The sequence below is a fragment of the Tursiops truncatus genome, chromosome 2 (genome assembly GCF_011762595.2).
Source record: "Tursiops truncatus isolate mTurTru1 chromosome 2, mTurTru1.mat.Y, whole genome shotgun sequence".
Taxonomy (NCBI): Eukaryota; Metazoa; Chordata; class Mammalia; order Artiodactyla; family Delphinidae; genus Tursiops; species Tursiops truncatus.
The window spans coordinates 93168780-93196318 of NC_047035.1; the positions used below are offsets into that span (position 1 = coordinate 93168780).

At 37.7% G+C, this 27539-nt stretch overlaps 1 protein-coding gene across 12 annotated transcripts in view; it reads left to right on the forward strand.

Annotated features, from left to right (window-relative positions):
- AP4E1 (adaptor related protein complex 4 subunit epsilon 1) overlaps positions 1-27539 on the forward strand; it is a 105698-nt gene that overhangs the window by 47027 nt on the left and 31132 nt on the right. For 6 of the 12 annotated variants that reach the window (XM_073800989.1, XM_019929478.3, XM_019929459.3 and 3 more), the window contains 7 exons: positions 3033-3156; positions 7258-7516; positions 16837-17394; positions 18523-18713; positions 20459-20616; positions 21641-21783; positions 25215-27469. In XM_073800989.1, coding sequence (XP_073657090.1) covers positions 3033-3156; positions 7258-7516; positions 16837-17394; positions 18523-18713; positions 20459-20616; positions 21641-21783; positions 25215-25421 — 1640 coding nt within the window. In that variant the 3' untranslated portion in view covers positions 25422-27469. Of the gene's footprint in view, positions 1-3032; positions 3157-7257; positions 7517-16836; positions 17395-18522; positions 18714-20458; positions 20617-21640; positions 24986-25214; positions 27470-27539 lie in introns of those variants that run through there. The other 6 variants (XM_073800992.1, XM_073800991.1, XM_073800990.1 and 3 more) reach the window with 5 other exon arrangements.

Sequence of the window (27539 nt, forward strand, 5' to 3'; positions counted from 1 at the left end):
TGGAGAGATATACCATGTTCTTGGATTGGAAGAATCAACATTGTGAAAATGACTATACTACCCAAAGCAATCTACAGATTCAGTGCAATCTCTATCAAACTACCACTGGCATTTTTCACAGAACTAGAACAAAAGATTTTACAATTTGTATGGAAACACAAAAGACCCCAAATAGCCAAAGCAATCCTTAGAAAGAAAAACGGAGCTGGAGGAGTTAGGCTCCTGGACTTCAGACTATACTACAGAGCTATGGTAATCAAGGCAGTATGGTACTGGCAGAAAAACAGAAATATAGATCAGTGGAACAGGAGAGAAAGCCCAGAGATAAACCCACATACATATGGTCACCTTATTTTTGACAAAGGAGGCAAGAATATACAATGGAGAAAAGACAGCCTCTTCAATAAGTGGTGCTGGGAAAACCAGAGAGCTACCTGTACAAGAATGAAATTAGAACATTGCCTAACACCGTACACAGAAATAAACTCAAAGTGGATTAAAGACCTAAATGTAAGGCCAGACACTATCAAACTCTTAGAGGAAAACATAGGAAGAACACTATGACATAAATCACAGGCAAGATCCTTTTTGACCCACCTCCTAGAGAAATGGAAATAAAAACAAAAATAAACAAATGGGACCTAATGAAACTTAAAAGCTTTTGCACAGCAAAGGAAACCATAAACAAGACGAAAAGACAACACTCAGAATGGGAGAAAATATTTGGAAATGAAGCAACTGACAAAGGATTAACCTCAAAAAGATACAAGCAGCTCAATATCAAAAGAACAAACAACCCAATCCAAAAATGGACAGAAGACCTAAACAGACATTTCTCCAAAGAAGATATACAGAGTGCCAACAAACACATGAAAGAATTCTCAACATTCAGTGCAGAGGCTGGGTGACTGACTGTCACAGATGCTATTTATTGTTTTTTTTTTTTTTTTTTTTTTAACATCTTTATTGGGGTATAATTACTTTACAATGGTGTGTTAGTTTCTGCTTTATAACAAAGTGAATCAGTTATACATATACATATGTTCCCATATCTCTTCCCTCTTGCATCTCCCTCCCTCCCACCCTCCCTATCCCACCCCTCCAGGCTGTCACAGAGCACCGAGCCAATATCCCTGTGCCATGCGGCTGCTTCCCACTAGCTATCTACCTTACTACGTTTGTTAGTGTGTATATGTCCATGACTCTCTCTCGCCCCGTCACAGCTCACCCTTCCCCCTCCCCATAACCTCAAGTCCGTTCTCTAGGAGGTCTGCGTCTTTATTCCTGCCTTACCCCTAGGTTCTTCATGACATTTTTTTTTCTTAAATTCCATATATATGTGTTAGCATACTGTATTTGTCTTTTTCTTTCTGACTTACTTCACTGTGTATGACAGACTCTAGGTCTATCCACCTCATTACAAATAGCTCAATTTCGTTTCTTTTTATGGCTGAGTAATATTCCACACAGATGCTATTTAAAAGAGGCCTTCTAACCTTGGGATAGAAGTTTAAACCAGATGATTGGAAAGCTTAAAATGAGAGGATATTCTATCTGAAAAGGACCTTAGATTTAGACAGTTGGTTTCCAAACATGATTCAGAATCAGAATTACATAGAGAGTTTTAAAAAAATGATACAGATTTTTTAGACCTACTCCTATACCTTCTGTTAGTATATCTCTGAAAGCCTGGTTGTATGTATAAAAAGATACGTGAGAGATTCTGTGAAGTCAGCTTGTTCCTGGTTATCAAATCAGCACTTGGAAACTGCTGACCTAGTCTGAACCCTTTACCTGTTTATTAATTAGCCCATTATTTTTTTATAGTGAACAGTCATATCATTCATTTAGCTAACACACAAGCTAATTTATTTAGTACTCTTTGGATTAGGTGCTGTTTCCTTTGAAGGAGACAGTGTAATATAATGGTTGAGAGTGCAGTTCTGGAACCAGAGTATCTGATTTCTCATTTGCCTCTTTCATTTCTTGTCTTTGTACTCTTCGGTGACTTTTTGGCAAGCTCTTTGCCACAGATTCCTCATTGTAAGATGAGGATAATAATTACAGAAGTTCACATTTTATTTTCTAAGATACTTGTATTATAATCCAGACAGTCCAAAGAGATAATGTGCCAGTTAGGATTAAGTTTAGCTAAATAGCATATTAGAAAACAGAGAAAGCAGGGCTTTATACAAGGCGGAGGGTTATTGCTCTTTTCCATTAATGAAATCCAGAAGTAGGCAGCCTAGTATTGATGATGGTTTTTTATGAACATAAAAGAGGAAGGGAGAGAGGAAGTTTTTTCTTCTAGGAGGATTCCTCCCAGAAGTTGTACACAAAATGTGTATATAATTTCATTGGTCAGAATTCAGTCACATGGCACAGGAGTCTGGAAATGTCATCTCTTTTCTGGGTGGCCATGTACCTAGCTAAGAATTGAAGGTTCTGTAGCTTAGAAAGAAGAGGAAAGTGGATATCGGTATCTGCTCTACCACAATAACAATATGAATTTTATGGCTCTGATTGAATTCATTTGGGTATACAGACGCAAAGGAATCTGAACCTGGGTAAACCTTGTTCTTTGTCAGTAAGGGGGATTTCACATTGAGGGCTCCATCAGTCCAGTTGGTACAGGAATGTGCCTAAGAGCATTTTGTTAAACAGAAACATGGTCAGGTCTTCATTCATAGTTCATTAAACATTTTTGCATGAGAGCAGCAACTTTTCAGTAGACCTGGTTTATCAGTTGTCTTTCCTAATTGAATTCTTTTTTAGCTTTTAAGGGTGGTAAAAAGAAAAATGAAAGACTGTCTTTGATTAACTAATTGTATGAAGACTGTAGTAGAGATTTAATAAATCATAGCTGCTTTATTATTATTGCTATAAATATTTGATCAGATCATTTCCAAAGTCCTTTCCAGTTTAAAAATTGTCACTGGATTCTAGTTTTCTATTATTTTATATTTTGCTTTTTTTTCATAATTTTTGCTTTGTTTTAAATATGAACCTCTGTTGTTGTTTTAAAATTCTAGTTCTCAGTTTTGAACCATATGGACTCTCCTTTTCTTCATCTGGCTTCTCTGGACGACAGTCTCCTGCTGGCATTTCTCTTGGTTCAGATATATCTGGGAATAGTACAGAGACCGGGCTAAAAGAGTAAGTTCCTTTCTTAAAATTGAGAACATGGGAGTGTTTAAATGTCTTTACATGTTGAAGGATTCCTGAAAGCTAAATTCTGCATGGGTTGTTGTTTCAGCTGTTTCTATTTATTGCTCTCGAGGTATTGATAGTGTATAGCCTGTCCTTGTACTTTAAGAGAGCTTGCTTACTTCCAAGACAGTATAGAATGTATACAAGCTTTACACATAGTAATGATGTGTGTGTTATTACTACACATCATGCATACACACACACACACACACATTTTTAAAGAAATGTATCAGAACTCATATACCCAGTGAGGTGACTGTTCATATCATTCTGCATTCCTCATAATGTACTTCTTATAACCATCTCATTGGAAGATTGACGAATATATAGATGAACATAAAGATGATGGACTTCACTTGAGAAAGCTGTGTACTTTGTTCAGAATACTTTCAGAGCTTCTTTCCAGCCACCTTGAAAATTGGTGATACATTTTTCTAAATGTCTTAACATGGAGTCAGATCTTCATCCTTGGGCTTCCCTGGTGGCGCAGTGGTTGAGAGTCCGCCTGCCAATGCAGTGGACACAGGTTCGTGCCCCGGTCCGGGAAGATCCCACATGCCGCGGAGCGGCTGGGCCCGTGAGCCATGGCCGCTGAGCCTGCGCGTCCGGAGCCTGTGCTCCGCAACGGGAGAGGCCACAACTGTGAGAGGCCCGTGTACAGCAAAAAAAAAAAAAAAAAAAAAAAATCTTCATCCTTTTTAGGTAAATTTTGATTTTGGAAATATGAATAAATTACTAGAAATATGATTAAGTTAATAAAATGAGATAATGTATGTAAAGTGCCTCATACAACCCAGTACGTAATAAATGATTGATAAATGGTAGCTAAAATTAATAATTGTCATTGCTATCATTATTGTTATTATCCAAAAGCTGAATTTACTACATAAAATTAGTAGTCAAGCTGGATAACTTTGGTCAGTATACCAATGTGACATAAAGTAATGAAAATGGCTTTCTTGTTTGTGAGGGAGCTTCTTCTAAGAGTTCAAAAATGTTTTGAGAAATGGCAACATTGTTAGAATAAATGATAAAATCTCAAAGGTGACAACTTTGAAAGATGACATTTGAACAGACTCAGTAACCTTATTTTATGTTAGTCTTTGCATTTGTCAGTCTTCCAGTGATATGGTTATAAGAAGTATTTATCAGAAAAATGACACATAGATTATGAGGAATGTAGAATGATATGCTGATTGAAATGGCATAAGTTCAAAATCTCTTTCTTAGCGTTTTTTTCCTGCTCTGTTGACACCCTTTTCTTTCCCAGACATTTAATTTCAGTATTATAAGCATGGGGAGCAGATACGGTTTGTGAGCATGTGATGGTGGTGGTGATAGCAATTAAGTGCCTCAAAGAGGGAATAGAGGGGCAAGGGAAGGAGAGACAGAAACCCTCCAAATCCAGGGAGGAAACGTAGTCCCTTTTGCCTGCACAACAGATGATGGCATCTGCTTTTTTAGTATTGAACTAGGATCTGGGGGACTTGACAGGGCCTTGTAAATCCTGTATGTGTACATGTACTACCCTCAGAGAAATGACATTTGGCAAAGCTGCTCAGGAATTATACATATGCTGGATAACCATGAAGTGCAACCTGAGGGATGAATTTAAAATTTCTTTCCAAAGAGGACCACAGCTCACACATTATTTCAGATTAGGAACCTAAGTGGTAATTGGTGAGGTGTATCAGCTTTAGAGAGGAGATGATCATTCTTCTGCAGTCTCTGGCAAGCTGAGAATAAAGTGGGGCAAGCCCAATTTAGCATTTCTTACCTTAAGCCCTGTTACAGAGCAGCACCCTACCACAAATGGGAATTTCTAGAGCTCAAAGTACATTCCTAATCTTTTGAAGATTGCTTGGCCATAATCTACATCTGTGTTTGAATGGTCTGATTAAAAACAACACAGAGGTATACCGTATAAAACCATGAATTATAATATTATTGTTGTCAAAATCCAGGCAAAGATGACTTACGTTTAAAAATTTTTTATGTTATGTTTCATATCATAAAGAGGCATATGTTGTGTATGAAATGGTTTTATGCTGCTCTCTTATTTATCTACCTTCTTTTTAGACTTTCTGTATGTAATGCATGACAGTAAAAATTTATGTTGATAATAGGCATGTATTCAGGCTCCTTTTTCTTCCCCTTCTCATTTTTGCCTGTTATTGTGGGTTGAAGTCCCTGGGGAGTGCATTCCAAGATGGAATTTAGCATGCAGAATATTAAGGAGTGCCCTTGGCATCAACAACTGTGGAAGGAAAGGAAAAGAAGAGGGTTTGGGCAGAGGAAGAAGTTAAGCAATGCAGTGCCAACAACAGTGTCTGCTGACCCCATAGGAAGCTCTGAAGCTAGAATGGCCCATCTGAGCTGTCCTAAGTTAGGCTAAAATGGGTGGCCAGGACTCTATACTTCTGTTCATCAATTATTAGATATGGGCTGCCCTGGAAAAGGGCATGATCTGCAACTGAGGTGACTCTGCAACTGAGGCAAATCCCTAAGGGTGCTATGCTCCTAACAGCTGCGCCAACAAAGTCCTTCATTGAAGGGGGATCTGGATGGAACATCCTAGGATCTACCACACCTGCCTTTTTTTAGTTAAACTAATATTTGAATCATTTGGGGAGTTGCTCTTTTTTATTCCCCCCCCCCCCCCAATAATTAAAGGATATGTTTTGGTAAACAGGGTTACAAAAAACACTGTAATCCTGCTGTGGGCATTCATGAATCCTTTTGAGTTGTTGCTGTTGAGCATCCTAGAAGTGCTGGGGTCATTTTAGGGGTTCCCCTGATGACTTTTTTGTCTGCTCACACAAGATCAACCAGTTTTCTTCTAAGAGGTTTGATAGATAACTAACAGTTTTTTTTTAACTTTTTAGAAAACTCTTTTGGTACCTGAAAGAAAGGGATGAATGAAGATATTTGTAAAGGAACATTCAACAGTAAAATTCATTGAGTAGGCATGGACTAATTCCCTATAGGACGTTCTTTATTAACATTAGACTTTCTTTTAGCCAGTTGGTACTTAATAGCATTAGTTCTTCACTCAGTATGAAGTATAATGATCTGTTTTTGTTTCTGGCATACTACAGAAAATCAAACTGACCATGATTCCAACAAATTAAAATGGAATAATAGTACAGATATTTCTGAATCCTTCTTTTAGATTCATTTCACGATCTGCCTGTCTTGTAGTACAAATTTTAAAAATTCAGTTTTGGATCATGAGAGGGATACTTAAATGAGCCAGTGCCAAGGACATATGGTTCTTATATGAAAACAATAGAGGCAGTCTTTGGTTGTTTCAGCCTGCACTTATGATTCACAGCTGTAGCTTTTGGGACAACAGTAGGTGAGACCTAATTCTAATCACAACTTTATTCTTTTTCATCTCAGGTATAAAAAAACTCCTAAACTTCATGCTTTTTCCAAAAATACTACTGTTTTCTTCTACAGATCAAACTTCATTCATTTTTATAAATGTACATTTATAATAGTTGAAAGTGTAGCTTGTGCTCACATTAAGAAAACCTTGTGGATTAAAGGTAAATTTACACATAGGAGTAGATTTGAATGATTTTTTTTTTTTTTTTTTGCTCTCAACAGGATTTTATGTAGTGAATTTATGTAGTGTTAATTCCTTCACTGAGTGATTATAGGTATGAAACTTATATCATTTCTGATCTTTAACCCATCAGAATTAAAGGTATTTTTGAAAAGTCAATAGGTGAAAGGAACTGATTTACAGTAGTTCTATTTTTGGACATCTTATTCAAGGAATTAAATGAAAATTAAATAATCTGAAATTTTTAACTAAGTCTAGAGTTCTGTTGCCTTAAATCTTTTGGCTGGAGAGTTAGGGGAGGTTGGCTATAACTAAAATAAAATCTAAAGATCTAGGTTTTATTTCTGGCACATAGAATATAATATGAAAGCTATTTCTAAAAGGTCGTGACAATGATGTGTTTTTAAAAACGCCTCAAGAAGGTAAGTATTTAGCAATTATTTAAATTGACTTGATTTCATTATCAATCTCCTTAGGACAAATAGCTTGAAGCTGGAAGGTATAAAGAAATTGTGGGGGAAAGAGGGCTATCTTCCCAAGAAGGAAAGCAAAACTGGTGATGAAACAGAAGCTCTGCCAGTCCCTCAAGAGAATATAATAATGGAGAATGTAGATCAAATTATAACAAAAAACGATCAATCTCAAGCCCTTACCCAATCTAAAGAAGAGAAAGAAAAGCAGCTGCTGGCATCATCATTATTTGTTGGGCTAGGATCAGAAAGTACAATCAATTTGGTAAGTAGTCAGTTATATTCCTTTGAGAATCTGTGTTCCCTGTTTTGAACAAAAAAAGTGGCCCTACAAAAGCTCATGACTGTTATCTATACACATGGTAGGAATGGCTTCCCCAGCTCCAGAGCCACCAGTGACATACCTTTTATATTCCTGAAAGAGAAAATCTAATTGGCTCAGCTTCAGTCAGGTATTCTTTTTAGTCCAGTCAGCTGGGGCAAGAGTCCGGGTCCAAATTAAGTTAAAAATATGACCATGTGTATTCTCACCCCCATTGGTGGAGAGGACAGGTCTCAGTGGAAAGGGGACTTGATGGAAATATTACCAATAGTAATAGTTCAACAATATTGATATGTCTATGGAAAAAGTACTTCTTAAAATGGTACTTTTAATAGTGAAAAAGAGGAATCAATTTTGATATCCTAACAGGAGAATTGGTACATAAATTATATTAGCTCTGATTATTACTTCGTCATTAAAAATGATAAATATTGCATTGTAAAATTAATACTTATTAAGCAAAAAAAGCAGAATATGAAGTTTTACTTATACCTTGCTTAAAACTGTTAAGTAAAAGTATATTGAGGTTGAAAGGAATTATACAAAAATGAAAATTATATTCAGACATTATGATTATTATTTTCAAAACTTTTTATGCTGATATATTATTCTCTTAGTAAAAAAATAAAAAACTGGAGTGAAGGACAAGTGCTATTTTTGAGTATCTGAGAATTCCACATGTAATTTCCTGTTTGGTGGGCAGATGATCCCACCTAGTGCAAAACTGTGATTAGAGCTATATTTTCTTCAGTTTTACATCATCATAATTCTTTCATCCTCCATTTCCCTTGGTGGAATTTCCCTTCATCTGTGTCAACACTAGGCCAGTCTCTAGGCTACACTCTTTGCCTGTATCTCTTTCTTTTCCAGACCCCACTTTTTTCACTTGATATTCATTTCTGAGAAAAAGCAAATTCAGCCTAAAAGTATTAATAAGTATCTTAATGCTGTTTCAGTCAGCATTTGTAGTTCAGCAGCAGAGTGACTGATTTTGGGTCTTTGAGCTGTTCCAGCAGGCCGCGCTGAGGGTACCAGAGAATGATCTGGCACTGATAGGGCAAGTTCTCAGTAGTCAGAGTGCATCAAGTTCAGAGTGCATCCAGGCTTATGGAGCCCTGATTTGTGAACCTCATTGCTGGTGTTGAAGGATTCCTGCCTTCTCAACGAAGTGCATAGCTTTCACTTAGAGTATTTCCTGGGACAACATTCAGGGTGATAAATTAATTACCAGACTTTTTTCTGGTGGGCTTGAAATCAGAAATGTAATTAGGATGTTTTTCTATTTAAGTTAGGTTAAATCCTTTTTGGGTTACCCCTTTACATTTTTCTTGTCTCCTCAGCTATAACTAGAATAATTGGAAAAAAAAAAAAGAGGTTATTTCCCTGTTTTATGGGGCCATGAATTCTGTGAGGAGCTATAACTCAGATGGCACCTTGCAGAAAGGAGGGGAAGCAAATAATTACATAAAATTAGCATGTATTCTCTTACCCCTCATCCCCAACTTTTCCTCTCTCACTCGGGCAAAGCAGACAGGATTGGCACTGGATATGCTTCATCTGTAAATCCTTCTGCATGGCTGCTTTTCTCTAGCAATCCTATTCTCTTCTGACTTTCCTAGTGTTTAAAGTTCTCAGTTACATAGATCTAGGCTGTATTGAGTGTTTCATTTTAACTAGCTTTTAGGTCTGTGGTCCATTTTCAGTTAATTTTTTTACATAGTTCACTGTAGGGGTTAAGGATTTTTTTTTTCTCTTCCCATCTTAGCGTTTTATTTCACCGTCATTTAAAAAAGTATTTTCTCTGGGCTGTGAACCTGAGGTTGACTGTTTCTTTTTTTTTTTTTTTTTTTAACATCTTTATTGGAGTATAATTGCTTTACAATGGTGTGTTAGTTTCTGCTTTATAACAAAGTGAATCAGTTATACATATATATATGTTCCCATATCTCTTCCCTCTTGCGTCTCCCACCCTCCCTATCCCACCCCTCTAGGTGGTCACAAAGCACCGAGCTGATCTCCCTGTGCTATGCGGCTGCTTTCCACTAGCTGTCTGTTTTACGTTTGGTAGTGTATATATGACCATGCCACTCTCTCACTTTGTCACAGCTTACCCTTCCCCCTCCCCATATCCTCAAGTCCATCCTCTAGTAGGTCTGTGTCTGTATTCCCGTCTTACCCTTAGGTTCTTCATGACATTTTTTTTCTTAGATTCCATATATATGTGTTAGCATATGGTATTTGTCTTTCTCTTTCTGACTTACCTCACTCTGTATAACAGACTCTAGGTCCATCCACCTCACTACAGATAACTCAATTTCGTTTCTTTTTATGGCTAAGTAATATTCCATTGTATATATGTGCCACATCTTCTTTATCCATTCGTCCGATGATGGACACTTAGGTTGCTTCCATCTCCTGGCTATTGTAAATAGAGCTGCAGTGAACATTTTGGTACATGACTCTTTTTGAAAGATGGTTTTCTCAGGGTATATGCCCAGTAGTGGGATTGCTCGGTCATATGGTAGTTCTATTTGTAGTTTTTTAAGGAACCTCCAAACTGTTCTCCATAATGGCTGTACCAATTCACATTCCCACCAGCAATGCAAGAGGGTTCCCTTTTCTCCACACCCTCTCCAGCATTTATTGTTTGTAGATTTTTTGATGATGGCCATTTTGACTGGTGTGAGATGATACCTCATTGTAGTTTTGATTTGCATTTCTCTAATGATTAATGATGTTGAGCATTCTTTCATGTGTTTGTTGGCAATCTGTATATCTTCTTTGGAGAAATGTCTATTTAGGTCTTTGCCCATTTTTGGATTGGGTTGTTTGTTTTTTTGTTATTGAGCTGCATGAGCTGCTTGCAAATTTTGGAGATTAATCCTTTGTCAGTTGCTTCATTTGCAAATATTTTCTCCCATTCTGAGGGTTGTCTTTTGGTCTTGTTTATGGTTTCCTTTGCTGTGCAAAAGCTTTTAAGTTTCATTAGGTCCCATTTGTTTATTTTTGTTTTTACTTCCATTTCTCTAGGAGGTGGGTCAAAAAGCATCTTGCTGTGATTTATGTCATAGAGTGTTCTGCCTATGTTTTCCTCTAAGAGTTTGATAGTTTCTGGCCTTACATTTAGGTCTTTAATCCATTTTGAGCTTATTTTGTGTACGGTGTTAGGGAGTGTTCTAATCTCATACTATTACATGTACCTGTCCAGTTTTCCCAGCACCACTTGAAGAGGCTGTCCTTTCTCCACTGTACATTCCTGCCTCCTTTATCAAAGATAAGGTGACCATATGTGTGTGGGTTTATCTCTGGGCTTTCTATCCTGTTCCATGATCTGTATTTCTGTTTTTGTGCCAGTTCCATACTGTCTTGATTACTGTAGGTTTGTAGTATAGTCTGAAGTCAGGGAGCCTGATTCCTCCAGCTCCGTTTTTCGTTCTCAAGATTGCTTTGGCTATTCAGGGTCTTTTGTGTTTCCATACAAACTGAAATTTTTTGTTCTAGTTCTGTGAAAAATGCCAATGGTAGTTTGATAAGGATTGCATTGAATCTGTAGATTGCTTTGGCTAGTACAGTCATTTTCACAATGTTGATTCTTCTAATCCAAGAACATGATATATCTCTCCATCTATTTGTATCATCTTTAATTTCTTTCATCAGTGTCTTATAATTTTCTGCATACAGGTCTTTTGTCTCCTTAGGTAGGTTTATTCCTAGATATTTTATTCTTTTTGTTGCAATGGTAAATGGGAGTGTTTTCTTAATTTCACTTTCAGATTTTTCATCATTAGTGTATAGGAATGCAAGAGATTTCTGTGCATTAATTTTGTATACTGCTACTTTACTGCTACAAATTCATTGATTATTTCTAGTAGTTTTCTGGTAGCATCTTCAGGATTCTCTATTATAGTATCATGTCATCTGCGTACAGTGACAGCTTTATTTCTTCTTTTCCGATTTGGATTCCTTTTATTTCCTTTTCTTCTCTGATTGCTATGGCTAAAACTTCCAAAACTATGTTGAATAAGAGTGGTGAGAGTGGGCAACCTTGTCTTGTTCCTGATCTTAGTGGGAATTTTTTCAGTTTTTCACCATTAGGGATGATGTTGGCTGTGGGTTTGTCATATATGGCCTTTATTATGTGGAGGAAGGTTCCCCCTATGCCTACTTTCTGCAGGGTTTTTATCATAAATGGGTGTTGAATTTTGTTGAAAGCTTTCTCTGCATCTATTGAGATGATCATATGGTTTTTCTCCTTCAATTTGTTAATATGGTGTATCACATTGATTGATTTGTGTATATTGAAGAATCCTTGCTTTCCTGAAATAAGCCCCACTTGATCGTGGTGTATGATCCTTTTAATGTGCTGTTGGATTCTGTTTACTAGTATTTTGTTGAGCATTTTTGCATCTATGTTCATCAGTGATATTGGCCTGTAGTTTTCTTTCTTTGTGACATCTTTGTCTGGTTTTGGAATCAGGGTGACGGTGGCCTTGTAGAATGAGTTTGGGAGTGTTCCTCCCTCTGCTATATTTTGGCAGAGTCTGAGAAGGATAGGTGTTAGCTCTTCTCTAAATATTTGATAGAATTAGCCTGTGAAGCCATCTGGTCCTGGGCTTTTGTTTGTTGGAAGATTTTTACTCACAGTTTCAATTTCATTACTTATGATTGGTCTGTTCATATTTTCTATTTCTTCGTGATTCAGTCTTGGCAGGTTGTGCTTTTCTAAGAATTTGTCCATTTCTTCCAGGTTGTCCATTTTATTGGCATAGAGTTGCTTGTAGTAATCTCTCATGATCCTTTGTATTTCTGCAGTGTCAGTTGTTACTTCTCCTTTTTCATTTCTAATTCTATTGATTTGAGTCTTCTCCCTTTTTTCCTTGATGAGTCTGGCTAATGGTTTATCAATTTTGTTTACCTTCTCAAAGAACCAGCTTTTAGTTTTATTGATCTTTGCTATTGTTTCCTTCATTTCTGCTTCATTTATTTTTGATATGATCATTATGATTTCCTTCCCTCTGCTAACTTTGGGGTTTTTTTGTTCTTCTTTCTCTGATTGCTTTAGGTGCAAGGTTAGGTTGTTTATTCGAGATGTTTTCTGTTTCTTAAGGTAGGATTGTATTGCTATAAACTTCCCTCTTAGAACTGCTTTTGCTGCATCCCATAGGTTTTGGGTCGTCGTGTCTCCATTGTCATTTGTTTCTAGGTATTTTTTAATTTCCTCCTTGATTTCTTCAGTGATCACTTCGTTATTAAGTAGTGTATTGTTTAGCCTCCATGTGTTTGTAATTTTTACAGATCTTTTCCGTAATTGATATCTAGTCTCATAGCATTGTGGTCAGAAAAGATACCTGATACAATTTCAATTTTCTTAAATTTACCAAGGCTTGATTTGTGATCCAGGATATGATCTATCCTGGAGAATGTTCCATGAGCACTTGAGAAAAATGTGTATTCTGTGATTTTGGATGGAATGTCCTATAAATATCAATTAAGTCCATCTTGTTTAATGTATCATTTAAAGCTTGTGTTTCCTTATTTATTTTCATTTTGGATGATATGTCCATTGGTGAAAGTGGGGTGTTGAAGTCCCCTACTATGAATGTCTTACTGTCGATTTCCCCTTTAATGGCTGTTAGTATTTGCATAGGTGCTCCTATGTTGGGTGCATAAATATTTACAATTGTTATTTCTTCTTGGATTGATCCCTTGATCATTATGTAGTGTCTTTCTTTTTCTCTTGTAATAGTCTTTGCTTTAAAGTCTGTTTTGTCTGATATGAGAGTTGCTGCTCCAGCTTTCTTTTGATTTCCATTTGCATGGAATATCTTTTTCCATCCCCTCACTTTCAGTCTGTATGTGTCCCTAGGTCTGAAGTGGGTCTCTTGTAGACAGCATATATATGGGTCTTGGTTTTGTATCCATTCAGCCAGTCTGTGTCTTTTGGTGGGAGTATTTAGTCCATTTACATTTAAGGTAATTATCAACATCAATATGTATGTTCCTATTCCCATTTTCTTAATTGTTTTGGGTTTGTTATTGTAGGTCTTTTCTTTTTCTTGTGTTTCTTGCCTAGAGAAGTTCCTTTAGCATTTGTTGTAAAGCTGGTTTGGTGGTGCTGAACTCTCTCAGCTTTTGCTTGTCTGTAAAGGTTTTAATTTCTCCATCAAATCTGAATGAGATCCTTGCTGGGTAGAGTAATCTTGGTTGTAGGTTTTTCTCCTTCATCACTTTGAATATGTCCTGCCACTCCCTTCTGGCTTGCAGAGTTTCTGCTGAAAGATCAGCTGTTAACCTTATGGGGATTCCCTTGTGTGTTATTTGTTGTTTTTCCCTTGCTGCTTTTAATATGTTTTCTTTGTATTTAATTTTTGACAGTTTGATTAATATGTGTCTTGGCGTGTTTCTCCTTGGATTTATCCTGTATGGGACTCTCTGTGCTTCCTGGACTTGATTAACTATTTCCTTTCCCATATTAGGGAAGTTTTCAGCTATAATCTCTTCAAATATTTTCTCAGTCCCTTTCTTTTTCTCTTCTTCTTCTGGGACCCCTATAATTTGAATGTTGGTGCGTGTAATGTTGTCCCAGAGGTCTCTGAGACTGTCCTCAGTTCTTTTCATTCTTTTTTCTTTATTCTGCTCTGCAGTAGTTATTTCCACTATTTTATCTTCCAGGTCACTTATCCGTTCTTCTGCCTCAGTTATTCTGCTATTGATCCCTTCTAGAGTATTTTTAATTTCATTTATTGTGGTGTTCATTGTTGCTTGTTTCCTCTTTAGTTCTTCTAGGTCTTTGTTAAATGTTTCTTGCATTTTCTCTCTTCTATTTACAAGATTTTGGATCATCTTTACTATCATTACTCTGAATTCCTTTTCAGGTAGACTGCCTTTTTCCTCTTCATTTGTTAGGTCTGGTGGGTTTTTACCTTGTTCTTTCATCTGCTGTGTGTTTTTCTGTCTTCTCCTTTTGCTTATCTTACTGTGTTTGGGGTCTCCTTTTTGCAGGCTGCAGGTTCGTAGTTCCTGTTGTTTTTGGTGTCTGTCCCCAGTGGCTAAAGTTGGTTCAGTGGGTTGTGTAGGCTTCCTGGTGGAGGGGACTAGTGCCTGTGTTCTGGTGGATGAGGCTGGATCTTGTCTTTCTGGTGGGCAGGTCCATGTCTGGTGGTGTGTTTTGGGGTGTCTGTGGCCTTATTATGATTTTAGGCAGCCTCTCTGCTAATAGGTGGGGTTGTGTTCCTGTCTTGCTAGATGTTTGGCATAGGGTGTCCAGCACTGTAGCTTGCTGGTCGATGAGTGAAGCTGGGTGTTGGTGTTGAGATGGAGATCTCTGGGAGATTTTGCCGTTTGATATTACGTGGAGCTGGGAGGTCTCTTGTGGATCAGTGTCCTGAAGTTGGCTCTCGCACCTCAGAGGCACAGCAGTGACTCCTGGCTGCAGCACCAAGAGCCTTTCATCCACATGGCCGGCCCGCTGTCCCCATGACTGTTGCGGCTTTGGCCACTGGGGCCCCTCCAGAGCCGGTAGCCTCAGTGAGGCTGCCCTCCCCTCTCACTCCGGGGCAGTTCCGTGACGGCGGAGGGAAGAGACCCCGAGCTGGGAGTTCCAGCTCTGCGGAAACCGACTGTTTCTTTTCTTTAAGTAATTTAACAAAGATGTCTGTCTGGTGTCTTCTGGCTTGTGTTAATTCTAACTAACAGCAGATTAGACAGTGCAGAAGAAAAGATCGGGGACTTCCCTGGTGGTCCAGTGGTTAAGACTCCACACTCTCAATGCAGGGGGCCCGGGTTTGATCCCTGGTCAGGGAACTAGGTCCTACATCCTACAACTAAAGATTCCGTGTGCCACAACTAAAGATCCTGCATGCTGCAACTAAAAGATCCCACATGCTGCAACGAAGATCCCGTGTGCCACAGCTAAGATGCAGCACATCCAAATAAATAAATAAATAAATATTTTAAAAAGTAAAGATAATACACTTGAAGACAAAGTAATAGAAACTATCCAAAATCAAACACAGAGAGAAAGAAAAGACAAAACAAAAAACAACCCAGAGCATCAGTGACCTGAGGAACAATATTGAGCTGTCTAATGTACATCTAATTCGAGTCCCATGGCTACTGGAAATGGAAGTCCTCCTCCCCCTGAAACGCCCAACTTTTAAAATTAATTAATTAATTAATTATGGCTGCAATGGGTCTTTTCTAGTTGTGGCGTGTGGGCTCTCTAGTTGCATTATACAGGCTGTAGAGCACATGGGCTCAGTAGTTGTGGCACATGGGCTTAGTTGCGGTATGTGGGATCTTAGTTCCCCAACCAGGGATCAAACCTGGAGTGTGGAGTCTTAACCACTGGACTTCCAGGGAAGTCCCCCAACTTGTTTTCATTTTTATGTTAATATAATGTTAGTTCTTGTTTTTTGGCTTCTGAATTGAAAGGTAAGAGACAAACTTAGCTGCTGAGACTTGGAAGAGAGCTAGAATTCTGGTTAACTAGAATCGTGTGAAAGATGGCCACTCAGTGTTAAAGCCTCCAGGAGGATGAACTTAAAGTAGACCCAGTCTGCTGCACTGATTCTACATAGAACTTTGTGAGGCAAGGGGGCACTTGAGCCATCACTCTTCTTAGATGGATTCACAGACATTTCCTTGGGAGGCTTAGCGCAAGCATCACAAGTTTGCTGTTCCCATCTCCTGAGTCTGTACCAAACATCCCTAGTTACTTTTAGAATTCTTTCCTGCCGTGTGTTCCAGTAAGCCACACTAGCTGATTCTTGAGGTGAAGTCAGTTTTTCTTCCCTGTTTATCGACTCACAGGTCATGAAAACAGGATTATTATAGATTACTGAACCAAAGTTTGACCCATCCCTGTATTTGAGGGTATCTTAGCTTCTACAGGACAACTCTGGAAACTCAAAAAATGGCTAGCTTTCTCACTGTTTTTAATTTGTGCAGTTCTGTACTCTAGTTTTCTTAAGTCTAACAGGTTTTTAGAATTGTTCATGATTGACTTTTTGACATTATTTCTTTTTCTGATTTTATGTGTTTCTAGTGAGAAATAGATTTAGCTTACTAGTTCAAAGTTATGTAGCTGTCAGAATTTTAGGGCTTAACATTTTATTCATCTCTGAATTTTTGTTAATCTATGCTTTATAGGTAGAACCTTAGCAAGTTAGTACATTGCTCATTTGAAATTATAAAAAAATAGTTTAAAACTCATGACTTAGTAGAATGGTTTCTTTTTCTATTATTATGTTTTATCTTTGCAGCTAGGAAAAGCAGATACCCTTTCTCACAAGTTCAGAAGGAAATCAAAAGTCAAGGAAACCAAAAACGGGCAAACAACCACTGCTCAAAATATGACCTGTTCTTCCTTTAGTTCTTCATCAAATGTGGCTTATGAAGAAGACTATTATTTGGATCATTTGCAGGATAGAGGAGACAAAGAAGTAAAGAAATTTTCTCTTAATTCAGAACTTTTAGATTCTGAGTCACTCACAGAACTGCCCTTGGTTGAGAAAATCTCAAATTGCAGGCTGTCTACACCCTCTTTGTTTGCTGATAACAACATGGAAGTTTTTCACCCTCCTCAGTCCACTGCAGCCTCAGTTGCCAATGAAGTCTCTTTAGCTGTTTCTTTGTTGGAAGAAACTACTGAACACATGCATTCAGATCTTATCGAGGTCTGTAATAATGAAACCATATCAGTGTCTTCTTACAAAATTTGGAAAGATGAGTGTTTGTTGATGGTCTGGTCAGTTTTTAATAAGAGTGCTTCAGAACTGAAAAGTGCTAACTTAGAAATTGCTCCTGCAGAAAATTTCAAGGTAAGACAATGAATTACTTAATGTTTCTTAGTGTAAGAAACATTACTTAGTGTTTCTGCTGTTGACTCATCTGATGGCTTGTAAATTTCTCCCACACCCTTCTTTCCTCTTTAGCAAAAACAGTGAAAGGTGTGACAGATTGTTTTATTATTTTAAGTAGGAAAAATTTATTCAAAAGAGACAAGGAAACATAATAAAGATGTATTGGGGAAGACTGAGAAAACTGACCCAATTTATTCTATGAGCTAGAATATATTGAATGGGATACTACCTGGGCCTGACCTGGGCAGAAGTTCCTGACTGTAGATGTGCATTAGAATCACCTGTGGAACTTAAAAACACAAAACAAAACCCAATTCAGTTGTCTGAGCTTTACCACCAGAGCTTGAGTAAGGGTGGAGAATGAGAGGGAAAGATTTTTTTTTTTTGCACTCTTCTAGCTTTAAAAATTTGGTGCTAGGGACTTCCCTGGTGGTCAAGTGGTAAAGAATCCACCTTCCAATGTAGGGACACAGGTTCGATCCCTGGTCAGGGAACTAAGATCCCACATGCCCCAGGGCAACTAAACCTGCGCACCACAACTACTGAGCTCATGTGCCTCAACAAGAGCCCGCATGCAGCGAACTATAGAGCCCGCACGCCCTGGAGCCTGTGCACCATAGCTAGAGAGAAGCCCACGCACCACAGCGAAGAGCCTGCGTGCCGCAGTGAAAGATCCCGCATGCCTTAACGATCCCACATACCTCAATGAAGATCCTGCATGCCACAGCTAAGACCTGATGCAGCCAAAAAAAAAATAAATTAATTGAAAAAAAAAACTGGTACTAGCTAGTATTGAGAGACACATGACTAGAGTTTAATCTGTTTTTTGTTGTTGTTAAACCATACAGACATTTTCATTGTAATACCATTTGTTACATAATTCTGACCTATGTATTATTATTTCTTAATTGTCTGTGCTAGTGAATTTTTCTCAGGTGAAGTTGTCAGTTATCTTCATGGTGTGGCTTGTTATTAACATCTCACAATTGTATGCTTTTGTACCACTTCAATTAAATAGAAAATAGTTATTCATATGATAGCCTGTATTGATCCCTTCTTCAATACTTACATTACTTTTATTTACAGATCACTGAGCAACCTGGATGCTGCTTGCCTGTAATAGAAGCAGAAAGCACCAAAAACTTTCAATACAGTGTGCAGATGGAAAAACCTTTTACAGAAGGGAATCTTTCTGGTTTTATAAATTATCAAGTGATGGATACTCATTCTGTTCAGCTCGAATTTTCAGTAAACTTATCCCTATTAGATTTCATTAGGTAAATATTTTTTAGAATATCAATTCAAGTTATTCCTTCATTCAGCAAATATTTATTAGGCCTCTTCTCTGGACAGAGCACTGTACTAGGTGCTAGGGAGTGTAACAACTCAAAACTACATATACCTCTGCGTTTAGGGAGTGTTCAGTCTAGGGAGGAGACATTGAACAATCACATAAATGCATGTATAATTGTGAATTGTGCTATGAACAGGAAGTAAATGATATGATGGGCCATTATAGTGTGGGACCTGATATAGGTTCGAGTTGGCTGGTGATCTTGCAGAACTTCCGAGAGAAAGTAATATTAAAGTAATGTTTAAACTGAAATAATTTCAAAGATTCTGCCTGACTTTTTAAAAAGCTTTTAAAGTTTTTTTCATTTGTGTTTCATTTATTTGATTAATTCTTTCGTAAAGTCTGTTCATTAAAGTTTTAGAGATCTGCAAGAAAATGGCTCAACAAAGTTACTAAACTTTTATTAGACATACAGTATTTAGTATTTTACTAGCATTGTGCAGTTACCCAAATAATTGAAAACAACCTTTTAACCCTTCTGCTCTTATTTAGTATTATGAATATATTATACTGTATTCAAACATTTTTAAAAATGAAGCCTGCCTGAACCAAGAATGCAGAATACCAATGAATATCTGTAAAAAATTTTTTTAACCTTCACACATCTACCTGTGTTAGACTACTGTAATTTTTGCTCATTCTTTAAAGTCTTTTAGTAAGAACATGTTTATAAATCTGTCAGAGTATTTATTTATACCTGTGGTGCTGAAAAGATAGAATCTAGCCTTCAAAAAACTTACATTGGGCTTCCCTGGTGGTGCAGTGGTTGAGAGTCCGCCTGCCAATGCAGGGGACACGGGTTCGTGCCCCGGTCCGGGAAGATCCCACATGCCGCGGAGCGGCTGGGCCCGTGAGCCATGGCCGCTGAGCCTGCACATTCGGTGCCTGTGCTCTGCAACGGGAGAGGTCACAGCACTGAGAGGCCCATGTACCCCAAAAAAAAAAAAAAAAAAAAAAACTTACATTCTGTGACTATGAAGGTATGTCCCATGGTGAGCATTAGTAACCTGAAGAAGCACAGTATGACACAGACGGTTCTTCTGTGCTTATTAATAAAATCCTCTGTGTCTTAAAAAAATATTTTTCCTAATTATAAATTCAATACATAGTTATAAAGATTTAAATGCTATAGAAAAATATAAGTAGAATATAAAAATTTCCTGTAATTCCTCTCAGAGATACCCCATTGTTAACTATTTGATCTTCAATCACCTGAACCATTTAAAAAATACATTTATTAAGATCCTTTCTCTTGGTCCAGTTTGCTTAAGGTGCTAACTCTTTGTATTCTTACTCTTGTACATGACTTTGATAGAGTATCTCATCCCCAAATCTAAAGTATGCATGAAAGAAAAGTTTTATATTTGAATGATTAATGAAATTACTTGGTGAAATTTTACTGTAATGACTAATACTCAGAAAAAGAGAGAACTGGGTGATTTATTGAAAAGACATTTGTTCTTTAATAACATTTGCTTTCAGATTTTCTTCAGGTTGGAGGATAATGGTAAGTATTCTAATCATATTTGGTTTAAAAAACATAGATTTTGTGGGATTTAGATTTACAGTGATTTTTTTTATTCCCATGAGTCATTTGAAATGTATTTGTCTGTTTAGAATCGTTTCATTCTTAATGGACATAAATCTAATTTTAAAAATTATTTTCAGGCCATTAAAAATCTCGACTGAAGACTTTGGTAAACTCTGGTTATCCTTCGCAAATGATGTGAAACAAAATGTGAAGATGTCAGAATCACAAGCTGCTCTGCCTTCTACCTTAAAGGCCCTGCAACAGGAACTAAGACTTCATGTTGTTGACATTATAGGTTTGTAGTGTTCTAAAAAGGCAATCTTGTGTTTATAGGGGCTTTCTTACAATCAGATAGCAAATCAACTCTTAGAAGTGTCAGATTTCTTAGAGCTGTATTTCATGTTATGAGTATCTTTCAGATAAGTGTGTTGTTCAGACTTTATTAAAGAATTTTTCTGTGTGGTAAAATATACATAATGAAATTTACCATTTTAACCATTTTTAAATGTACAGATTAGTGGCGTTAAATACATTCATGTTGTGCAGCCATTGCCACCATCATCTCCAGAACTTTTTCCTCTTTCCTAACCAAAACTGTACCCATTAAACACTAACTCCCCATTGCCCCTCCCTCTCCAGCCCTTCGCAACCACCATTCTATTTTCTGTCTCTATGAATTTGACTACTCTAGTTACCTCATCTAAGCAGAATCATACAATATTTGTCCTTTTGTGACTGGCTTATTTCACTTATCATAATGTCTTCAAGGTTCATCTATATTATGTGTCAAAATTTCCTTCCTTTTTAAGCCTGAATATTGTTCCATTTTACAAATATACCACATTTGTTTATCCATTAATCTTTTGACGGACACTGGGGTTGCTTCCACCTTTTGGCTATTGTGAATAACGCTGCTTTGAACATGGGTGTACAAATAAATCTGTGTTTGAGTCCCTGCTTTCAGTTCTTTTGGTTAGATACCCAGAAGTAGAATTGCTGAGTCATATGGTAATTCTATATTTAATTTTTGGAGAAACTGTTGTGTTGTTTTCCACAGCAACTGCACCATTTACATTCAGCAATGCACAGGGGTTGCAGTTACTTCACATCCTCACCAACATTTATTTATTTATTTTGATAATCACCATCTTAATGGGTATGAACTAGTATCTCACTTTAGTTTTGATTTGCATTTCCTTAATGATCAGTGATGTTGAATATCTTTTCATGTGCTTATTGGCCATTTGTATATCTTCTTTGTAGAAATGTCTGTTGAAGTCTTTTTGTATTAAAGAATTTCTCACTTTGTTTTGCTGTAGGCAATGAAGGGCTGTTGGCCTGTCAGCTGCTCCCATCCATCCCCTGCTTGCTGCATTTCCGAGTTCATGGTGACATGTTAGCCCTGTGGTTCAGATCCTCCTGCTCTACTCTTCCTGATTATTTACTGTATCAGTGTCAAAAGGTGATGGAAGGATCCTAGCAGAAGCTCTGCTTATATTTTACTCCCTCAAAATAAATTGTTTACATAGATAAACTTATTTACCAAAGTAAAAAGGACTCATGGTACTTCTAATGAAAATGGGGATTATTATAAGTGTGGTTTTATGTGTTTTCTTTATGATTCCTGATCAAGAAAGATCCCCAAGAAACTGTACCCCTAACCTTTTACTCAGGATTGTACAGTATGTTTGGGTCCTAAAACAGTGACCTAAGCTAATGTTATAAACTGCTAATGATTTATATATCACTTAGTGTAGAGGGACTGAAAATATTTATTTTGTTATAAATAATTTTATAGCAGATTTACTCTAGTGCTGCCTGATGTATAGTAAATCCAAGTCTCAGTTCTCTGCATTAGTGGAGGGGAGACATGGACTTAATAATCCCAAATTGAATTCAGATTTGGCTTTGGAATGCAATGTATGCTATTTGGTAGGCAAGTCATTACTTTCAATAATGTTTTGCTTAGATCAGTATTGAACTAAGTTGACACAGCACACACTAATAGTTCAGGAGATCCATGAGCATGTTGGATATTGGGGGGATCCAATCTGTGGTACAGTTTTTTTTTTTTTTTCTTTTTTTTTGTGGTACGCGGGCCTCTCACCGTTGTGGCCTCTCCCGTTGCGGAGCACAGGCTCCGGACACGCAGGCTCAGCGGCTATGGCTCACGGGCCCAGCCGCTCCGCGGCATGTGGGATCCTCTCAGACCGGGGCACGAACCCATGTCCCCTGCATCAGCAGGCAAACTCTCAACCACTGCGCCACCAGGGAAGCCCGGTACAGTTTTTATTATAGGTAACTTGTTACACATAATTGCAGACAGTTAGGCTATAAAATTTGTTTTCCACTTGCGTTTATTTTTAAAATTCAAAATGAATCACTGTATTCTTGTTTTACAAACTCAGAGCCATTTACAAAATATTGTATAGAAACAAAACCTGTAAGAGCACACAGTACTAAAGCAAACAGGTATAAAAGGACTTTTCAGTTATGGCAAATATCTTAGTTTCCACTTGAGTTTTTTTTTTTTTGGCAAATTAAAATTTGTGATTAGAGTATAAATGGCAAAACCATCTTTCCTGGGCTTTGAATCCACTAGTACTCAATGGATACAACCAGAAGAGTGACTGTCTAAGTATACCATACAGGTTCTTCAGTAAAATATATGATTTTTATGTTATAGTTGTGCCTATATATATGGCCTTTGTCAGAAAAGAGGTTAAGCCTAATATGAATGATAGACCAGAATCTTGAGATTATACATTAATGTTAAAAACTGAAATAGTATTTTATAAAACCTTATGGTGCTGTGGAAAATATTTATTATTTCACTTTTTCTGATACTTCACCATGGAAACTATTCAGGTAATATAGTTTTAAGGCATTGCAGTTAGTACTCTGGTTAATTGGTACTGTTTATCACCTGGGTGTGGAATTGTGGTTTTAGGTTATCTCATTATTAATCATAGCTGATAAAGATGCTGAGGAGATTCCCCAAAGCTGATAGAGTTCATTAGTCATTTGTGTTTAGCATATCTCTCCCTAAAAACAAAAGCAGCATTAAAAAAAATTAATTTATAAGTTACTCATAAAAAAAATAACACGTTAATTTCATGCTTTTGAAAAACATACAGTGAAACCTTGCTGCAAGAGCAATGAGAAGTGGCTAGAATTTCCTGAGTAGGTTTCTTCTTTTGAATAGAAGATCAGATTCATCCTCAAGCTCCCAGCAGTGTCATGATGAAGGGAATGTGAATGATGGGGGAGTGGTGGACACTGGTGGCTAGACTCATCAGCTTTCTCTTTATTCCTGCGTCTGTCAGCAGCACCCTCCCACCCTACCTGGTTCTGCTGATGCTCTGACAAAGAGATAGGAAGTGCCCTCTCACTTTGCAAAGGAATGTAGAGTGTGGCAAAAGAGGTGCTTCTGGTTTTTGTGTCCCTGCTTCCATGTGTTTGCATGGTCACCAAGGCTGGGTGTGGAGCAGTGGATGTAAGGTGCCCAGCAAGCAGATGGACAGCTAGCTGGGAGAGATTACAGTGAGCTACTGTGCCGCTTTGTTACAGGGTGTTCATGGGTGACAGTAGCAGTTGTCATGAGAGACATGCTTGGCCTACAGCTCTGTCTAATGGTGGGAAATGTGTAATGGTAGGTTAGGGCTGGGAGCATGATTTGGGGTCTGCCAAGGGGAACATGGTGTCACTTTTGTTCTTTCTAAACCCACTACATAGAAAGTAGGGTAACAGTTTCTACTGAAATGTTTAGTAGAATGTTTACATTTTTATATTTTTATGGTTTTTAAAAACAAACAGTAATAGGAAAGAGTAGATTTTAAAGAACTTTAGAGCAGTATATGTTCTACCTAAACTAATTAATGTTTTAAGTTCTAGATCAGGCATCACCAACCTTTTTTGCATTGTAGGAGATGTGGTTATGAAGTAGGAAGAACAATTTTTGTGGGCAGATCGTCTCTTTACCTTCTAGTCATAATTTAGTCAAGTAAAGGGGCCACATCTGGAGTGAGAGCTATTGTGGGGCAGACTCAGCTGTGTGAGTTCTGTGCTGGGCATCTTTGCTGAGAATGCAGGTGGCAGCAAGTGTGAATCTGGGGAGAATGAAGGGAAGACAGGAAAGCCTTAAGAGCAGGTGGAGCAAGAAGGATCAGGCTCCCACCAGAATAGTCCCTGTGGAGTCAGGCAGATTAGTCTCAGGAGAATGTGGGCCCCCGAGTAAGGGTCCTTCTGAAAAAACTGCAGATGGAGGCCGAGCAGTTACCAAGTGCTAATGTGCCAAGCATGCCAAGCGCCACAGACGCTCTGCAGAGGAGCATTATTCAAGACAATATTCTGTCATCTACCAAAACAATTGTGGTGAAAATGCAGTATTTTATTTGTTCCTTTATTTTAGTTCATGTCATGAATATTTTAAAATATCGAGGTTTTTTTTTTTTAATGGATAAATGTGGTCTTTGTCTCATGATTTTGAGTCACTAAAAGTGCACTGAACCGATTCACATGTCTTTTAAGGTGTTTGTTTTCAAAATTTAGGAGGGAAAAATGCAAGTGAATAACAACTTACCAGGCATTAATTACCTTATTTTGGAGTTGAATTCTGTAATATGAAAAAAATCATTTAAACGTAATAAATATTAAGTGATCTATATTGTTCTTTGGTCTATATATATGCTTTATCATCTAAATAGCTGAATAAAAGTAATACTATTCAGTAATTAGATAGGCATTAGCTAAAAAGAGCAGAAGCAATTGGAATGGGATGAAAAGAGTAATATACTCATTACAGCCCCAAAGAATGTCATCTAATTGGTTAAAAATAAAGATAACTGCTCTTTCTATATGATGTTCAGAGAAAACTTTATGGGCTTCCGACAGGTTAGAGCATGGATCGATCCTCAGGTGCCTGTCCCTATCCCCTGCTTTCATCCTGGCCTGACCAGAGCATTCAAAGCAGAGTGCTTTGTTTCTGTATTCCTCTCCTCAAGATGCAAGAAACACGGTAAGTCAGGTGGTGACTTAGTGTCCAAAGACTCTGAGTCTCCTGGCCATCTCTGTATTGTGTATCCTAAAACACAAAGCTAGATCAGAAATGGTATTTGGATCTCACTGATGCCTCTTGTTGGCTATACTGTGTAGCAGAAAAAATGTTCTGAGACTTGAAACCCCATCTTTGGGCCACAGAAGGTAAAGGAGGTTTAAATGCCTCACACCCACCGCAGTAACTAAAAAGAAGGGTGGCCTGCAGCCAAATGGACTGGAGTTAATGATTATATGGAAATTACTCGTTATGTGTGTGCATAATGAGAGACATGAGCTTTTTATGGTTAGGAACCAGGTGTGTATTTTTATGTCCCTTTTGCCTGGTACCTGACAGTCACGCAGTTTATTGAATGAATGACTAAAGAGACCTGTTCCCTCAAAATAAGTAATCTGAGACCACGTAACATCCAGGGATTGATTTTAGTGATCCTGTGGCTCTCCCAGAAATAAAGAAAAGTGATCTGATCTGGTTTAAAGATATAAGTCAGCAGAAAAGCGTTCTAGTGAAAATAGCTCGTGCCAATTTGAACCAGGTAGGAGAGAGAAAATATGACCACTTGATGAGAACCTTACCAGCTTAAGGCTAAGTCCCATGATAATTTGCCATGTCATTTAAGAGATCTCTGCAAATGCAGTGTGATTACAGCTAGAAGTTATGACTTGGCGAATGGGGACTTTGATGTCCACGAAGTTTTACTGGTCTAGAAGAACTTGTTCTAGGACAGGAAGCAGTAGACATTTGGTCAGTGAAGTTAAAGATAGGGAGCTAGTGAATATGATAAGGCAGATTTACCAGCTATATTAGTATCATTTCTTTATCAAAGTAAGAACTGATAATGGGAGAGACAACTGTATTGACATTAATAATGTCAATAGTGTCAGGAAAGTTGGGAAAGAACTGGCCTTCTGGGATGAAGCACAGGAAAAGGAGTTATTTAAAAGGAAATGTGTCTCATTTGCATCACATGGGAAACTTTATGGATCCAGGATAGGAGGATACCCACAAAAATGAATCCCAGAAAACTGTGAAAACTTAAAAGATTGTGGCTTGGATGCAGAGCAGATGGGCCTATGAGTGGGGAGGGTCAAACATGTTTACCTATAATGCTGAAAAAATAATGGGTCCTTGTAAGTGGTTGCAGCTAGTTTATGGGCTTTTTTCCAAGAGAGGGAATCAATTTCCTTTACTTATTTTAAACTGTTTTCCTAAGTGGATGCATACTTTTCCTTTCTTAAAACATTAAGTTGCCAATGTGACTAAATGGCTGACTTCAGGAAGTTTTTTCCCTGATGGGGTCTGACAGGACTTATGCCAAATGGTTAGAGACTAGAGTCTAGAGATTATTTGTGCTTCAGTGAGAGAAAAGTGATTAGAAATTTGTTTGCACATCTTCTCCACCCTTTATATTATGTGACAAATAGGAACAGAGGCAAGGCTTATATATTCTTAGGGAGAGGCATTTGGTCTGACTTGCTACCACATAATTTAATAAAGGTAAGGGCAATATCCGTGACTAGAACAAACTGGTCCTCATTGATGATGGATATCAAGATGTAAGAATTTAATTTTTTCATCTTAGTTGATGGTTGATGGGGTTAAATAGAAGAGTTTTTGTGATATATGGGAAAGGTGAAATGATTTGAACCCAAATATTGGATGAGTCTTCACCTACAGAAGTGATAGGAGTGTCTTTTGTTACTCATAAGGAGCCTTTTTGAGCACCCCTGAGTTAATGCTATTGAGGTGACTTTGGAGTGGAGCCCACACACAGCCTCAGAAAGGGGCTGGTCATCAGAGAGACCAAGTGATTAGACAGTTAAAACTTTCAGCCCTACCCACTGACCTCTAGGAAGGGGAAGGTTTGGGGGCTGGAGATTAAGCTCTAAAAAAACTATTGAACAAAGGGATTTGATGAGCTTCTGTGTTGGTGAATGCATCACATCCTGGGAGGGGACACACCCCAGTTCTAATGAGGACAGAAATTCCTGTGCTTGGGACGCTTCTGTTTCTCAGTCTATGTACCTCTTCATCTGGCTGTTCATCTGTATCCTTTATATTAATATCCTTTATAATAAATTGATAAACGTAAGTAAGTGTTTCTCTGAATTCTGTGAGCCACTCTAGCAAATTAATTGAACCGGAGAAGTGGGTTGTGGGAC